The 19,270-nt window shown below is 38.0% G+C and overlaps 1 protein-coding gene and 1 pseudogene across 1 annotated transcript; one reads left to right on the top strand and one right to left on the bottom strand.

The window, feature by feature from the left end:
* Positions 1 to 1,294: 1,294 nt before the first annotated feature.
* LOC147491768 (acetylserotonin O-methyltransferase-like) lies at positions 1,295 to 5,274 on the top strand (annotated as a pseudogene).
* Positions 5,275 to 5,858: 584 nt separating this feature from the next.
* Positions 5,859 to 6,434, bottom strand: LOC147491769 (uncharacterized). The gene has a single exon (XM_086567326.1). The coding sequence runs from the start codon at positions 6,432 to 6,434 to the stop codon at positions 5,859 to 5,861; it is 576 nt and encodes a 191-aa protein (XP_086423452.1).
* Positions 6,435 to 19,270: the final 12,836 nt, after the last annotated feature.

Raw genomic sequence — 19,270 nt, forward strand, 5'->3', positions numbered from 1 at the left:
CAATAGATGGTGGTATGGTGGGTGCAACTAGGAATGCCACGGGTTAACTCATATAAATTTTATATATAGATGCATTTGTGCCGCATACAATGAAATTGAAGTTTTATCCTACCTACATTAATATCCGTTCTCAGTTTGGGTGCCGCATAAGTCCAAAATATGCATTTGTAACTCATATAATTACTTATCATATTTTGTTACATTCTTTGTGTTAATTCAATAGTTTATTAATATTTGATTTCATATTTCAGAACTTCTTGGTTTCTTTTTGAACTAGATAGTTTGGGGAAAGCAAAACAGATGATATAAGAAAGAACAAAAATTTGCAATTTTACCGAAATGTAGGGAGATAGCTAGATTTCCTTGAGAAAGTTTGTTTTTCTTATGCCCTTGTGTCGTGTTTACATAGAAAAAATGCGTACTTGTAAAGGGGCAACCCATAAGCTATGTCTATAAAATAGAGTCATCTTATTTGTTTGATTTATCTTGCTGTTCAAAATAGTGGAGGGTTTGCACTCTTATTTCAGACTCTATGGAAGTTCTATTGAATGTAATTTTCCTCATACTCTTTTGACTGGTATATTCTTTTTTTGGTGGTCTATATGCATTCGACTGGTATATTGGTAAATTAAATTTTAGATTCTCTTAACGTGATATCGTTTTTTATTGCACTAATTGAAAACCATGCAATATAATGTATCTTGAGTAGTAATGTATTTCAATTAGTTATTAAAAAAAATTCTCTACTCTTGCCTTATAATTCCAATCAATATACATATTGATTTGAATTGAATTAGTTGGTGATAAACTTCAATTGTAGCAAGCCTACTAATACTAATACTTTGGAATTTCATCTTATTGATAGTTTTTAGAGGTGGAGGCAAGCAAGTATTGAAGCGCTACCTTGATGGGACAAAGGCACAACGCAGATGATGCAGTCCCTAACAGAGATTATACATGTTAGAAAATATATTGGCGGCATTTACTAATTTTCTTAATTAGAGTTGCTGCAAGTACTGTAGTTGGCGAATAACATTCTAGATTTGTTTTGTCTAACTTCTAAGCTTTATCAAGTTAAAATAATCTAGCTTACATCTATGTATTTCTATAGTTGTATACGAACAATACTACTAATGTCCATGGGATGCACTTTTGAGTTGTCAACCCTCCCCAAAAGATTGATGATATCTCCTTGGTTGATAAGAATTTCCTTCACCTTTACTTTTTTGTTTGTTTGTTTGGTTTGTTACATTAGGTTGGAAACAAATCATATAGAGAATGTGCAGGTGAAAGGATGCCATCCATATCCAGTGAGTGTGTTGGATCAAGGAAACTTATTTCAATTGTAAAAGAGATTAGGTATGTTTCTTTCCATTCCTTTCAGTTCATATATTTCTTCATATTTTACACATTATTTCAAGTGTGATGTATTTCGTTCATGTTGTTAATGGGCATGTATAAAGTCATGAAAATGCAAGATTGAAACATGAATGACATTATTTCTTTATTTCTAACCATTAGTTGTAATGGTGCTAAGTTGAAGTTAGTGAAAATGCAAGATTTCTTGGGATATTTTTCGGTGTCATGGACGTTTTTTTTCCCCAAACATGTTAGAATATTTCATTAACACGTGTCCGTCAGACGAACGAAGAGTGTTATATGTAGAGACTTGCATTTGATTATAATCAAAGGTTAAAAGCTAAAATATTGTCAGTAATGTTATAATCATAGTAGAGTGAAGTGGCTGAGACATACTGAAAATTTACATACACATTAAGAATGTTGTTTAATAAAGGGCACTATCTTGAAGAATACTTTTTATGTTTGATCGAAACTTTGCAAACTCTTATTTCAAGTTGCAAAATGGTATAAGTTCAGTTTTTCTGCTGGTTCAAATTCATTGAAGGTTGTACTAATGCCAACCCATCTAGCTTCAAATTCAATTGATTTTTCTTTGTTCTGATTTAGTTGTATGCCTTTTTGTTTATACATCCAAATGTACCTGGCTAATGATGTGATGTTCCAGATTTGAGGTGCAAGTGACTCTTGCAAAGAGTTTTGTGAAGGATTATATGGATTTGGTGTTCAAAATCCTCAATGGACTTCCTATTGTACTGATGAAAATAACAATCAGAAATCAAAAGGTAAGTATGTTGGGTTGTGTTTCCAGGTAACTACGTATATTATTTGTCACTGATGCTTACAGTTTGCTCCCAGATTTCTTCTCATGGTTTCATGATTTCATTATTTTTTTGGGTGAAAAGGTTTCATTTTTTCCATTCACGTACTCTTGCAGCGAAGAGGGTGTACCAGCCAAGATCTTTACTCCAGTTCTAGGTGATTTGCTGGGATTTTTATGTTGGTGTTAGTGGATTGACTTTGTGATGAGTGATATTGTGATGTTATTAGTTTTGAATTTTTAGGGTTGCAGGTCATAGCTTAAGTAGATTATATTTGACAAAGACTTTGCACAATAACTGACTTAGAGCAGTAAGTTCATGCGTTAAATGATGCAGCCTATTTTTGTTGAATATTTGTTTGATGAAGTGGCCCATTAATATAGAAAGTTAAGACATGGTGAAATTTCACCAATATTTTATTCATGGTCAATATAGATATATTTTTAATTTGAAAATTTCCAACATAGTTATATGGGCAATCTTTTACTTTTACATTTCTTTTTTCCTTGAGTCAAGTAGTCAACACATTTGGAAACATGGATGCAAAGCAATGATCCCGTTGTCCCTAACATAATGACGTCCAGGCTATGAAGATAAAGTTGCTAACTAAATTTAACAAGCCTGGCCATAGGACATGCTGATAAGAGCCAAAAACTGTAGTTTTAACTCCTTAATAATATTATATTTAGACCAATTATATTTATAATAAATAAGAGTTAGTACTGTTTACGTACTTTTGTGTATTTCAAGTATTCAAGTCAAATATGTGAAGAAATATGCCACTTTTGCAAGAGAAATGAGCAAAGGTTGGTAGCTAAGAAGTTCTAAGAAGTTCTATAATTAAAACCCAAGTTTCAAGGAGAAAAAGTCTTTTTAAAGCCCAGTCAAAGTTGAAAAGTCAAAGTCAACGTGGGCAGAAATAGAGCATAAAAGTTAACAGAACTTCCGCAGGCTGTATTTTTGGACTCAGACCTCAGAATTGGGCCTATTATATGTCAAAACGACCGGCTCAGAAAGAGATTTGTAATGGTCTAGGCCTTGATTCAATCAGAGGAGTAAAAGTGGACGAAAAAGCTATTGCAATAATTTCCAATAGAGAAACCCTTTTTGGACTTAAGTAATTAGGTTTTGGGTTTGATTTAGTGGCCCAAAACATAACTCCAAAACCTATGCATGAAATTGTAAACTTAGCCCTCTCCTATATAAAGAGGACTAAGGCAAAACTCTAGCTCTCCCTCCCCATTACTTAGAATATAACCCCTTAGTTAATTAAGCTTTCTATCATTAGTTTTCTTTAGTTTTAAACCCTAGTTATTGTTTTATTAGCCTAGTCGCCATTAATTCAATTCAAGTTATTCTTAGTAAAGTAGTTCTTAATTATGTCTTATTCTTTTAATTATGATAGTCTAATAAATCATAGCTAAATCTCCATTAGAGGGGTTTGATTGAAACTTTGATGAAGACTTGATGTGTTAGTATAGAATAAGTTGTAGTAAAATATTCCACTCTATAAAGTAGTTAATTCACCATGAGAATGGATTTAAATTGTCTCACATGCTAATTATTAGTTGGTAGAGATGCCATGAATAATTAGGGATTAAAAAGACCTAATCTTTATGTGAAAACATAAAGATTAGGATTACAACAAATCTATGCTAGCATATTAAGAATTAATCAAAGTGGAATCAAATCTCCATAATACTCTTCTTCTCATTCACATCTTTTCATTAAATTGTCATAGTATAGTCTTGAACATCTTAATTAGTTATTTCCACATATTAGTTTTATTAAACCATTGCTCTCATTGATATTATATAATTATTTAAGTTAGGGATAATTATTACGTCTAAGCAACTAAGAGTGGAACGAATTCTGACTCCACGTTATTGCATGTTAATCGATAGTAGAACTTTGATAAACAACTAGAGTAAATTCATGCTTTTACTTATTCCTAGCATAATTAGTTAATATTAGGTAAAACTCTACTTTTATCACATGCTGATTAGATAGTTGATGTCATTGAAGTCCATGGGAAACCAATAACACTGTCGGAGCTATCGACTGCACTTGGTTGTTCATCTTATTTGCTTCACCACATTATGCGGTTCCTAGTTTGCCAAAAGATCTTCCAAAAGAAGTGCACGAGCAATGGTACTAAGGGCTATGCTCCTACTTCCACTTCACTCCTGCTTATGAGGCATGGGGAACATAGTATGGCCACTTTAGTGCTATTGGAGAGCAGTCCTGTGATGCTTGCACCATGGCACTATTTAAGTGCCTGCGTTCGACAGAATGATCCTCTAACTTTTGAAGCTGCTCATGGAAAAGATATATGGAGCTATGCAGCAGAACACCCTGCGCATAGTGATCTCATTAATGATGCAATGGCATGTGATGCTAGGGCGTCAGTGCCTACCATTGTCGAGGGTTGTGCTGAATTATTTGTTGGGGTCAACACAGTTGTGGATGTAGGTGGGGGTGATAGGACTACATTGAGAGCATTAGTGAAGGCATTCCCTTGGATCAGAGGCATCAACTTCGACCTTCCACATGTCGTGTCGGTAGCCCTAGAAAGCAATGGGGTTAAGCACGTTGGAGGGGACATGTTTGCGGCTGTACCAAAGGCTAATACAGCCTTTCTCAAGGTCCATATTTCCATCTAACTCTCTTGTTCGTTAAAGTATTTTAGAACTTAATATAAGAAGATTTATATGATTCGACATGGCTTAATAGGTTGTTGGATATGATAATCTGTCTATTCAATTCTAAATTGAGACTATATTATGGTTGCAGTGGGTTCTACATGATTGGGGGTGACGAAGAATGTATCCAGATTTTGAGAAATTGTAGAGAGACCATTCTGGATGAAGATCAAGGGAAGGTGCTCATAGCAGAAGTGGTGATCAAGGAAGATGAGGAACATAGATTTAAAGTTATGGGATTGATGCTAGACATGGTGATGATGGCACACACAACCAATGGACAGGAGAGGACTATAGAGGAATGGGGATCTATTCTTTCTAAGGTAGGCTTCAATCGGTTCACTGTGAAGCCTAATGATGCTGTGCAATCCGTTATCATCGCTTATCCTTAAGTAAATATCACATCCCGGCCAATTTGTGTGAATTGTAACTTTGTGATTGTGTTGCGTCATGTTTGATTCTTATTGGTTTTGAACAATCAGTAGTTCTAGTAAATCATAATCATATCTGTCACACCCGAATTTCAACAAAATCGGATAACAATATTTGTTTCCGACTCTTTGATTTTTGAAGTGTAAAAAACACAACTAACTTTTAAAAACACCATCGTTTACTTATACTAAACATTTTAAAACCAATTAATTTTTTACATTTAAAACAAACTCCTCTTCATTACAAAATTTATAAATAGGATTAATATACAAACTTTCTCAAATAGCTCTTCAACTATAATTATTTATAATAATTACAATAAAAATACAACTTTTGCCTCAACTAAAAATTTATTTCACTTCAAAGAGAAAACAAACATATATTATTTAATGAAATGCTAACACAAATCACATGCAACAATCAACCTTCTTCAATATCAATCATGCCAAGACTTATCGACTACATTCTTTTTGCATGCAAGTAGGATATTTTATTAATAGATAATAAAGAATACAACTCTGACAAAATGGATTTACAACAGACTCTAAGTATCAAATCTGTAGTAAGTCCGGTGAGGACATTCTAAGGACTTAATGTAAGGGGGTCTATTGGGACTCCAATAGAGCTCTCCTTTACTCAAAGTTGATCCATGTTTTGCTGCCACATCTGCCCCAAAGTTTGCTTCTCTGAGTGTATGTGAAATTTTCCAGTCAATAAGCTTTGATGCTCTATACCACCTTGCTCTCAGCCACCATATAACTTCTCCTCCTTTGAATGCAAGGACTACTGCCATAGAGTCACTCTCTATCCAAAGTTTTTGCCAGCCTTTTTCCACAGCAGTTTCGGCTGCCAAAACCACTGCCAAACTTTCTGCCTCATAATTTGCAGTAACCCCTAGGCCTTGTACCAAGATACCCAGAATTTCTACCGTATTGTTCCTGAAAATGATTCCCGCACCCCCATTGCCTAGATTTCCGAAGGCTGAACCATCTGTGTTGGCCTTAACTACTCTTATATCAGGAGGAATCCAGGACACTTCTCTGATTTTACTCGCTGGCCTCACTCTTCTTTTGATTTTCAGTTGGTTTAGAATCTGAAAATCTATGGTAGAGTTACTCATTGTTCCAGTTAGCAGGAGACCAGCGATACTTACCCCTTTAAGAACTTCACATCTTATTCTCAGTGGATTTAGCTTCACATCTTCGAAGAAAATACTATTTCGAACTTTCCATATTTGAACCATGAGATGGATAGCCGCAACATTCCAAAGTTCCTTTCGTATCTGGCTTGTGCCCTCTTCCTGCCTCCATGATCAATTTTAAGTTGATGTTTAAGGGCTTTACTCCAAAATAGTTCGAATCCCATTGCCACAGTGCTGTGGCCTCCTCACACTCCCAAAGGATATGCTTCGCACTTTCTGATTCCTTCCTACATAGCCTACATCGCGAAGCAAGGTGAACTCTTTTCCTTTGCACTCTATCATCTGTTGGGACCACTCGGTGGATCAGTTTCCAAGCTAGTCCAGCTTGTCTAGGATGGATATGACGAGTCCACACCCACTTATACCAGCTTATCTTATATTCTTTTTTCCTAATCACCTCGAACCCTTGTTTCACTGAGAAAACCCCATCATGAGAGGGTTTCCAGATTCTAGTATCCTGCTATTCTCCTGTTGGTGGGTTTAGGTGATTGACATTGATGTCCGCTTTCAACAGCACTTCTTGAATAGGTGCTGCAATATTCCTTTTGTTATTGATGATAAGGTCTGAAACCTTGGCCAAGAATTCCCTCCAGTTTATACCCTGAACCACATCTGCCACTGCTGATCCTGCCCAAGGTTCCTGCCATACATTGATGCTTCTTCCTTGTCCCACAATCCACCCTAGGAAAGGCTTCATTTCTTTTAAGGCCCATTTCAATCCCTGCCATACTGATGAATGCTTGTGGTAGGTTAAGTAATTGCCATCTCTCATTGTGCATTTTTGCTTCATGAATCTGCTCCACTCAGTCTCCCCATTTGGAAAGTTCCAAGCTAACTTCATAAGAAGTGCAAGGTTCAGCTCCTTGAGCCTTTTAATACCGAGTCCTCCTTCATCGAGTGGCTTACAGACCTTTTCCCATTGTAGAGTGACTGCCTTTCTCACCGTTGGATCCCCATACCAGATGAAATTTCTGATGGCGAGTTCACATTCCCTTATGCATATTGTTGGCCATTTATACACCGACATGTTGTATAATGGAAGGCTGCTTAAGATGAACTGTGCCAGAACCACTCGACCTTGGAAAGACAGCATCCTACCAGCCCATCCACTAGCTCTCCTCCTGATTTTGTCCACCAAGACTTGTATTCTTGCTCTAGTTACTCTGCCTTGGAATATGGGTGCTCTAAGGTACCTCTCCGGCAGTTAGCCAAGCTGGAATTCAAACAGGGAGGCAACTCGATGCTTCTTGGTGTCAGGCATGGCTCCCAAGTGGAGTTTGCTCTTTGGGGATTAAAAAACTACCCTGCTGAAAATTGGTAAAGATAGAGCATCTCTTTAAGAAGTTTGAGTCCACGAATGTCTCCGTTCGCAAAGATGAATATATCATCAGCAAAGAGGATGTGTGTAGGGCTAGGATAATTCCCGGCTGCCGTCATATGCTTAATTTTCCCCATATGGAAGAGCCAGTTTATACCTCTACTTAGAACATTTTCAGCTATGTTAAAAAGGATAGAAGAGAGTGGATCACTGATAAGAGCCCAAAACTGTAGTTTTAACCCTGTAACAGTCATACTTTTAGACCAATTATGTGAGTAATAATTAAGAGTTAACACCGACATTTGTTTTATGCATTTCAGGCTTCAAAGTCCATTATGTGCAGAAATGCGCCACTTTAGCGAGATAAAGGAGCAAATGTCAGTTACTAAGGAGTTCCGTGACTAAAGGCTAAGATTCAAGAAGACAAAACCTTTCTAAAGCCCGGTCAAAAGCTGAAAAGTCGACGCGGGCAGAAACAGCACACAAGTCAGCAGAACTTCCGAAGGCCGTATCTTTGGACTCAGACCTCGGAATGGGGCCTACCTTATGTCAAAACGACCGGCTCGGAAAGAGATTTCCAATGGTCTAAGTCTTAATCTAATCAGAGGAGCATAAGTGGACGAAAAGTCTGTTGAAGACAACTGCAGCTGAAGAGGCCTTTTTGGACTGAAAGAATTGGGTTTTGGGCCTGATTCTCTGGCCCAAAACATGGCTCCAAGCCCATGCACGATTTTTGGATCTGAAAGTATAAAAACCAAAGCTTAACTCTTTGTTAATGGTAGCTAGTTAGACCTAAAACTATAGATAATTATAGATCTAGTTTTCATGCAATAAAATTAAGTTTAGTTTAAATTCAATTCTTGTTTTAGATTAAACTCGTAGCATCATTATTCTTAATTAGTTTGATTAATAAAATAGCTAGTTTGTCAATTTCGATTCTTGTCATTTACAATTGTATAGATCTAATTTCCCTTATTACGTAGATAGCTAGACTTAGATTAGTTATATTATTAATTTAGTATTTGAATCATTGTTTTATTATTCATTAGATTAATAAAATAGTGTTCTCCATAAGTTAGTTTCATTTCCATTAATTGTTTAGTTTCAATTCGTAGATTCAATTAATTGTCATTATTAGTTTAATTCAATTATTGCATTAGTAGTTTTGAATTAAGTTTAAACAAGCAAAGTTTCAATCTTTATATCATGTCTTGTTTGAATTCCTTTGGGAATGATAGCGTGATGATTCTCGGCTAAACCCCCATTAGAGGGAGTTGAGAAGCCTTGATGAAAGCTTGATTCCGATTATCGTAGAGTCGTCGTAATTTCCTTTCCACTCTAGAAATGATTAGTTCACCATGAGAATGGGTGTAATCGTTCACATGCTAGTTATGAATTGGTAGAAATATCATATGTAATTAGGGATTAGGAGTAACCAGATTGTTCTGCGAAGCAGTTCAATTTGGATTACGACGATTCATCGTTAGTAGGATTAAGTCGAGTTAAGGTGGAATCAACCCCCCTCTAACTCCTTATCATAGAATCGACGTAGCATTCCCATAGTTGTTCTAATAGTCGACTAGTTGCATCTTGTGGGTAGTTGCATCGTAGTCTAGTTGCCTTTTCGTAAATCTCTCATTAGACTTTAGTTAAGAGTAATTATACGTAGAGAGCACAGCATGCGGAAGGACTAGGAGTGGAACGAATCATCTACTCCACTATATTTCATAGGATTGAGAGTAGAAATCTTTGATAAAATATAGGCACATAAAATAGTTTAGTTTACTTACGTTTTGAGTTTCATCGTTCATTTCGTAGGTAAACTTTTATCATTTTACCTTTTATCAAATGGTGCCGCTGCCATCTTAGTTTCACTTTCGCATTGTTTTCGTAGTATAACAATTCTTCTTAAAGTCCCATTTCACCCACCCACCCTTGTTTGATTCATACTATGGTTGTCCGCTTCAAAGATTGAAAAAAAAAAAAAATTGAAAAAAAAAAAAAAAAAAAATTGCACGAGCCGAATTTGCTTGCCCAAGTGGAGGAACCTGCTTCTAAGTTATCGAAGCCGAAGACCACCCAAGCTAAAAGCGCGCCACACACCCAAACACTGTAACTTGAACTTACACTGAGCGCGACCCGCACCCAAAGTGAGCGCACCCGCACCCTGAGCTGACTTTTGCCGGATTTCCACAGGTTTGATTCGAACTTTGATTTTTCAAGTTTTTCAGTGTTCTAACTAGTTATATACACTGAACACACGTAAACAAGACGCTATTCATAAGCGAAGCAAGGACGCAATCAGGTATTCCATTCTTCCACACCTCGCATCTCCTGTTAGAGGTTTATACTAGTATATCAGGATTATTTGGAGTGTTGACGTAATTAGCTAAGTTTGGTCTTAGCCTTGTATGAGATTAAGGTCTGGTCGAACAAAAACACCGAGCATAATTACACAGCAACATCAACAAGCACGCCTATATAGTATACCACTCATTGCACCTCTAGCTACTATTCCACATACTCTACCGACCAATGCCCGACGAAGGAGAGACCTCTCTCGGACTTTTATAAAGCCTTGAAATTTATAGCCCCAAATCTTGCATCGTTCTAGCGGACCCGATTGGGGATTTCGAATCCCCAAATATTTTAATTTGTTACCCATTTTTCACGGTTTAGACCATGAAAAACCTTATCAACACATGTGGATTTGAACAAGTCCTAACAACATTCCACCATCCTACTGGTTGGTGCGGAACAAATTAAACTCGTGGTATTCCCTTTCACCTTAGCCGATAAAGGCGACGCCTTGGTTAACTCCCAAACGCCTAATTCGTGGACTCGTGGGCTAAACTTGTTCAAATATTTTATGGAACATTTTTACCCACCCCTAAAGATGGATGAGATGCTTTCCAAGATTCATTTCTTTCGACAAAATCGTCATGAATCATTTTCGTAGGCTTGGAATCGCTTTCACCGATCTTCTTATAGAGTGTCCACATCATAACTTAGCGAAAGACACGTTAGTTCGTGCCTTTTTCAAGGACTTCTACACCACCATAAAGAAGTCCTATAATGAATGGGGGTAGTTTCTTAAGCAAAGGAGCCTCGAGGCTTATAAATTTTAGAGAATCAAACTAAGCGAAATAACAACTGGGGTAGTGATGATATCCATCGCTCGCTTAGTTCATCAAATACAGCTTAAAGGCGGTATGTTTGAAATTAAACACGATCCCGAGCTTAAAACTCTAATCGAATCACTCACTAAAAAGGTAGAGGCCATTTCGCTTTCAACAAAAGCCTATCCCCGTCATGAATGTAAATTCAAATCCATGTAGTTTATGTTGGAGCCCCGAAAGCATCCCGACTTCCACGTCCCTATAGCCTATGAACAGGCTTGTTCCATTAATAGTGAACCTAACCCCTTGGAGACAAAATCCCAACTTCGGTTAGAGAAATAACCAACACGCCACACCTCCGTGGTACAATAATCAATATGTTAGGCCAACACACGGTTTTAACCAAGTTCCACCACGACAAGGACGGTCGTCGGTAATTTTAATAATTATAACAACCAAGTGCAACCTCGACAAGGTTAAGCACAAGGTCAAGGTAGTTATAATAATTATAATGCTAATAGAGGTATCGTTCCTAAAATAATAATTATCAAAATCCACCCATAAATAATTCACGCGAAATAGTTCCAAATCCACACCACCCGCGACTACTACACCCACACAACCGGATCGTCTTGACACCTTCATACAAGTGAGCCAAAACTTTTCCAAACCATGGCTCAATCTAACCAACAGCTTTCTCGAACTGTTAATAATTTAAGCCAACAGTTGGCCCAAGATAAAGCCCAACCCAAAGGTGTGTTTCCAGTGTCACGCAATACCTAATCCTAAAACAACAAACACAGCCTTTGAGGTAACCGATAATACTAGTAATGAATATGAAAATGTAGGTGAGCTAAAGGCCATCACCACTCCGTTCTCGATTCTGGAGTGGTTGATAACAAAGTAACTATGCCTATAGTTACCCCACCAAGAGTCTCCCTACACCTCGCTATTTTACTAGATACCTAAATAGAAACTGAAGAGCCTACCACCGTCGTAGAGGTACCGGTTACAACACAACCTAAGAAACGTAAAAGCCACGGTAATACATCCAGTGATACCATTGCTAAATATAGATAGAAACCACCGTTTCCACAAAAATTAGCCGTGTTAACTAGGGATACTAATTATGAGGAGATTAGGGATGTTTTCAAGAATCTAACTATAAACCTTCCCTTCCTCGGTTATTAAAAGCTACCACACCATGCTAAGTTTCTTAAGGAGTTGTGTACTACTAGGCGTAAGACCAATATACCAAAAGACGCCTTTTAACAAAACAATTCCCAACTCTATCCTCAACATAATGGAATTGTTAAGTACAAGGACCCCTCGGTCGATCCATCGCATAATGCACCTTAGGAGATTCTTATACGACGACCCAGCGTTATTAGACACGGGGCTAGTGTTAACTTACTCCCGTTTTATTTGTATAGACAAATAGGTCTAGACGAGATGCAACCCACTAAAATGACGTTGCAATTAGCTGATCGGTCTATTAAGTATCCTAAGGGTGTGGTCGAAAATGTGTTGGTAAAAGTTCAGGATTTTTACTATCCGGCTGATTTTGTCATCCTCGATACAGAAGTCGCTAAGGACTCTGTCCCGATCATCTTAGGGCGTCCTTTCTTGGCAACTGCCAATGCGCTCATTAATTGCCGCGATGGTTCGATGTCCATGTCTTTTGGCCATCTTGCTGTTGAAGTAAATGTTTTTAAAACAAAGACACATTTACCAGATTCGTCTATGGATGGAGAGGTTAGCATGATCGAGAGCTTTGCTCGAGATTATTTCAACAACACGTTCCCTGATAATCATATGCCCAAATTTCTTTCCTTTGGAAGTTCAGACTCCAACATTTTCATCCCTACACTAGTCGATACACATATTACGGATGAGGATGAGATAGATGACTTTCTCAAAGATATAGAGGACTATCATAGTAACGTGGATATGACCAATCTAGATGAGGAATTCGATGAGTTTCTTAGAGCAGGTGATGATTCACCCTATCAAGAACTACTTTGCACAACATCCACCTCGACTCCCCTCCTTCCACCCTTTCAAAGGAATCTCGAGTTTGCACTCAATCCTTTTGTTTCTTCTGTGATTCATAATTTTTTAAATCCACCTAGTAAACAAATACTTCAGAAGAACCAAGCATTTGACACCTTCATTTTCAGACTTGAAACAGTCCCTACCTACACCATGAATGAGTTTTGTGCTAAACCCACATCCTCATTGTTTACATTCTTTCCTTCTACAACTTATCCGTATCCACTATATCTTCCACAACCATTCACTTTTCCACACTTATTCACTAGGACACCCTCTCGCTCAAAGATGAAAAAGAAGGTGCATGCTAGCTTACGTTATAGGTTTATCCAACTTCGCTGTCAGTTCACTAGGTTGCGTCATAGGAAATCTTGGTGCTTGATTGTGTTTGGATATGTTTTCTGTGATATTTATTTATGGAATGATCCACAACTATTTCGGTTGTTGATATATGATAAACTGCATGTTCAGACATATGTTTAGATAAAGTCTCGTATCTGACTATAAACGACTCAACTTTTGTGTTTGGTGCATTTCCTTTCATTTCCATATATTGGTGAGTGCACCATTAAGGTAACCGGGCCCTCCCTATGGAGTGTGTGGCTGTAAGTACCAGATCCTAAATCCACGTTTAACATAATTCACGTTTTCCACTCTTGCATGTTTTCTCGGATTTTTGAGTCATGTTTCTCTATGGGGTGAATTATGTCCTTATTGCTTATTGTTTTTCTATATATTAATCCGTATTTATAAAAATAAAAATTAATAAAAATAAAATAAAATAATAATAATATGTATACATATTAAATAATAAATATATTAATCTAGGAAGTCTTAGGAATCTGACTTTAAAAGACCCACTTAAAAAAAAAAAAAAAAAAAAAAAACTCTATTGTAAAAAAATTTGTTTGGGGGTGGGGTGTTCGTGTTTCCGTCCTAGAATGTTTTATATCCTATTAGTGTTGTTTAGGCCGTTTAATTGTAATTCGATTCGGATTGACATATTCTATGAATTTATAGTTCATTCGTTCGCATAACGTATGTCATGCATGCACTTCGAGGCGTTTTCCACTATCTTATATGTCATCTACGGTCGGAATAGAGTGTTTTATGGATCATTGGATTGGAAATTCTCTCCTGATCATTTCCATATCTCATTCGTAAAAATCGGACCGGTAACGAAGCGGCAATTTTAGTTTGAAGTTGTGCGAAAAATAAAAAAATTCGAAAATTTCGAATTGGGCTTGGGCCCAACCACAAGACCGGCCAAGAAATAAGACTACCTTTGCACCTTTGCACCAACAGTCGGCGTTCACTTCCAAGCCGCTAATCCACCACCAAAGCTTCAAAACCTAAAAAAATAATAATAATAAGAAACCTAAACTAACCCACGCCAACCATCAAAAATCTACTTCAAATCTTCTCTAAATCCTTCCACCACCACCTCAACCAAGTTAAAAAACCAAAAACCACCGAAAATTTCAAATTGTGAACTGTTGCGCCACCACCGCGCCACCACCACTGGTTGTGTCATTTGGTCGACTCAAATTCCAACACCATATCCCATTTACACCCCCACAAAATTCCTAACACTCCAATGGCTCAACAACGTCGAATCTTGCCGGAGCAAGCATTTACTGGCGACCACTTCGCGCCGTTTTACGGTGACGAAATGATCGATGAAGAGATCGAATAGCTTGTGGTACTTTCGACCAAGCCTTTTACCACGAAGACTTAGTCCGACGGGTTTTACAACACACGAAGGAGGTGGATGGGACTAGAATTTTTGTTATGGTGGCGAAGAGGAGGAAGGAAGTAACTACATGGTTGTTGGCGAGATTTCTAGGCATTCCGCCTAGAATCCATCCGATGTCACGCTACAGAGTCCCAATATAATGGGGTAGAGCTGTTGATGAACGCGGATAGCTATCGAAAAGAACTACAATGCGAGATCGCGATTGTGTTCGCCAGCATCCTCATAACCAACCAAATTGGCCGCAGCTCGATGGATTGGTCGAACGCCCCTGGGGAAGGAGGAGGTCACGACATTGGTCCGAATCGCCTCCACATTTTATGGATACTCCGTGAGCGAAGTACGAAGTTCTCAGATCTTGGAGTTTTTGCTTAGCATGATTAGGGGAGTAGGAAGTCTGTTGCACCTCTCCCGTGGTTGATAACCAAGATCATGCTAAAGTTGAGAGCAGACTCCAGCGTCCCGATAGGTCTTACATCACCCTACACCGAAATCCTCGCATCTATAAGGATTGTGTCCAACGAGTTTGGAGGTTGCCTGAGGATAGGGTAGAGGACGAGGAGGATGGTGGAAATGAGAATGCCTCGGAGGATGAGGAGGACTTGACTTGTTTTGATGCGGATGCCTTGGAGAGGTGTTGGTCAGATGCAGAACGCATGGCTGTGATTCATCGTGGCATGCGTTCACTCAACACTATTTGCGAAGACCTCCGGACTCGACAGGCAACTATCCACCATAACTTCGAGATCCGTACCCAGAGGGAGGACGAGCGGTGGGAACAGATGAGGACCGAGCTAGAAGCTCAGCGCCAGTTTTGGGCCGACATGCTTGCACGATTCCCACCTCACGAGGATTCTCCTTCTGAGGACACACCATCATCGAGGCACGAAGCGTCGTCGCCGCCGAAAAGACGAATGGTGCTGGCCCATCGAGCTTCGGGAGCCATCTCCGAAGCAGTGCCCTCCACTACCAATCATCAAGTGGTTAGGGATAGTATCGTTTGATGTTTTTTTATTTATTTGTAGTTTCATTATTGTTATTTATTTTAATGTAAGTTTAATTCCGTAATTTGAATTTTTGTAGTGAAATGTACTTGAATGAAAATTTTAATATAATCTTGGTTATTTTCATTGTGCGTGGTTGTTTCATATTGATCCCACCTTCCCAAATTGTTTGGGGTGGTGTTATATCCAAAGATGATTTTTATATGACCCTCGCTTTAGAATTTATTATGAGTCAAAGTGAAAATATAGCCGATTAGGCATATCTATGAATAAGTATCATGGTAGAATGAAATCTCGATAAAATAGGTAGATTCTATCCTAAATTCAACCTAAAAGATACTAGGTTTGTTTTAGAATCAAGAATATGAGTTGTTTCCGCTTTTGGGGTTTGAAATTTTAGTATTTCCTAAACCGCCGTAAAAACTTTTTGCAAACTTCCCCGATCCGTTTTAGCAACTTAAAACCTATATAAACTTCATTCATTCTACACTCACAACCCACACTACACCTAACTTCCATCACTCACCTTTCAATCCCACGCTTCCCACGTTTTAGCTCATTTTTCGCTTCTTGACTTCCTCGCGGCCTCTGCAGGAGGCGCCGCGCCCCCCCTACACTTTTGTCGAATTTTTGCACAGAGCGACTTTCAGCCAAAGGTGAGCGACTCACGCCAAACACCTGGAATTCCAAAATCTTCGAGCACACTCGCTTCAAGTAGAGCGCGACTCGGCATACGACTTCCGTGGACCAGAAAAATTCCAGTTTTCTGCGGGTTGCTCCTAGATCATTCGCAACTATTTGAGAGTGTAATTTTAAGATGACATCTCCTACATTGATTCCGGAACAGTCTTTCGAAGATTTGTTCCAAAACACTACTTATGGTGCTTGGTTTCGCGAGGCGATCACATACGTTGGCTGGGAACCGCTTATGGTAAGACCTGATGCACTTTATTCTCCAACACTAGAATCTTATTTTTATGATAACTATATTTTCTTTGAGAGACCAGATGGAGAACAAGTGTTCTCCATCAACATTGATAATGAACCAATGGAAATTACCAGGTTCTTGCTAGCATTTGTTCTTGGACTTGCTATGCCCGCTGAAATACAAGACCCATGGTGTTATTGGGTAGATAATATGTATGTCTACACTTATGAGTTTTTGCATGAGTCCTATGGGGCAGGCATTTTCCGTATCGAGGACCAAGGGGAATATAACGTCGCCTTTGGTAGCCTGTCCATGAACATAGGAACTGTTATCTTTTGGATCATGCTAAACATTTTAGGGGAATGACGTTTTTCTTCTGTGAATGATGCCACTTGCAGCGTCTTCCTTGCTTTAGCCACGGGACGTATGTGTCATGACCTTCCCCGAACCTTGATGTCTAGTTTAGCTCGATCCCATAGCATGAGGCATAAGTACTTTCTTATGCCTGTTCTAATTTCCCGTATTATGCTATGTTTCTTTCCTGTTTTTTGTACACGTTTCACGGATTGGATTACGGCCGACCATTAATCGCATCGACCCACCAATAGTATTATTTGATCTTTCCGTGCAATGACTTGGCAAGGGTGGAGGATACAACCTCATCAGGTTGCACCCTACACCCCGTCAGACTAAGTGGCTCTTAATAGGTTAGCAATAATAGATGATAAATGGCGGGAAGCCTGACAAATTATCATGGCATGGCAGGACGCGAAGGAACCTCACTTCTTTATAGAAGAAGAGGATGAGGAAGATGATGAGTAAAGCGGGAGATAAGGTAAGTTTTAATTCTAGTTAGTGTCTGCTTATGTCCCAAGCAATTTCATTCTTGTTAACCCCATAATGGGTAGAACTCGTATAGAGTTGCGTCAGTTTTTATTTCCTATATTAGTACGTTCTAACTTTGTTTTGCAGATGTTCCTGAATTTCACGCGTTTCAATGGTATATTTCCTACCCTCTTTATTTAAAATACTTTGAGGACAAAACATGCTTCTTGTTTGGGGGGGGGGCATAGAAATACGTGTAATTAAGGCATCTGTTAGGATATAAATATGTATAATATGCAATTGTTTTCTAGTCAAAATTTCAAAAATTCAAAAATATAAATAAATAAGTTCATGCTATACACTTAGGAATATTGGTATTGTTTTCCTTCTCTATGCTCTTAATAATCTAGAAGTCTCACGTAGATTTTGCATTAGAATAATTTTTAGAAACTTAGGTTAATATGTAGGTAATAATATTTGTATCTATCTATAAATATATTACATGAGTATCGATGATTGTTAGCAGTAAGTTTCTGAAATCTAGGCTAGAGTACTTATTCTACAAATCCTGTGAGAATATAGCCTAAATCCTTATATGAGTGAAACATTTGAGAAATGACACAAGGGAGAAGTAAAATCCGGATAGAGATATCACACGTCCACTTGCTTGATCACTAAACCATATCCTAAGCGAGAATTTAGGCCCTCTTTGGATCGATATAGCCAAAATTCAAACCTATGAATTATTTTCCGCTAGTCGCCCCTCTGAGCCTTTCTTTAGCCTTCCATAAACCACAAATCCTTTACCCTGTTACAAAACAAAACAAAATAAAAAAAAAAATTCAACCTACCTAATTTAGATAAGTTTGAGAATAGAATGAGGAAGAAAGAAGAAGAGAAAAACCTGTGTAAACAAAAGTTAGTTAATTGCTTCAGAAAATAAAGAAAAAAAGTTTCCATCCAAAGAAAAGAAAAATAAAAATCGAAATAAAATAAAAACTCCAAAAAAATAGAATAAAAGGAGTCAAAAGCCAAAGAAAAAAAAAATGGCTAAGGATGGAAACAAAGTGTAGAAGCAAAAGTAAATAACAAGGTTTTCTCTAGTTACATAGTATGAAGACTCTATTATCTCAGACTTGTCCCTTTGGAATATCCATTTCCTTCCTTCTTAAACCATCTCCTAATCCCCGCAACACCTAATAAAAGACCTCTAGCTCAATTAGGAATATATTAGTGTGATAGTAAGTGGCAGATGTGTTTGATCGACTCAGGCTTCCTTGTTGTCATTGAGATTGTAAGGTAAAGTGTGGCCACTGCATACTGGAGTAGCGAAACTTGAGTGGAAAAATCAGAGTGTTGTATCTTGACTATTATTGTGAGAACCTACTTAAGGACGCTATTCCGAGTTTCAGAAACGAACCTGCTAGGCATTTCATAGTATTACTCATTGTATATATATTTATTGTAGATGGTTGATTATTATGCATATATTAGCTTAGGTTTCGACTTGATTACTCTATATGCATTGCTAGTGAGAGGTATAGTTAATTTAGAGCATGAATAAGGAAACAATAGTTTTATTTCTTAGTCGTTGTAGTATAGATGAAGTTTGTGAGTACCTTCACTGGAAAACTCTCACGAGGCTATAACTCGTTCACTAAGGAATTCCTAGTGGTTTAAGGCCTTGTTGCATATGGTCAATGCAATCGTACTCAGCGAAACGAGAGTAGATAAAACTCCATTTTTGGTCACTTAT

Source organism: Coptis chinensis, chromosome 6, assembly GCF_015680905.1.
Source record: "Coptis chinensis isolate HL-2020 chromosome 6, ASM1568090v1, whole genome shotgun sequence".
In the NCBI taxonomy this organism is placed as follows: domain Eukaryota; kingdom Viridiplantae; phylum Streptophyta; class Magnoliopsida; order Ranunculales; family Ranunculaceae; genus Coptis; species Coptis chinensis.

Coding starts and splice junctions, on each gene's coding strand:
- LOC147491769 (XM_086567326.1), bottom strand. CDS start 6,434: ATGAGTAACTCTACCATAGATTTTCAGATTCTAAACCAACTGAAAATC.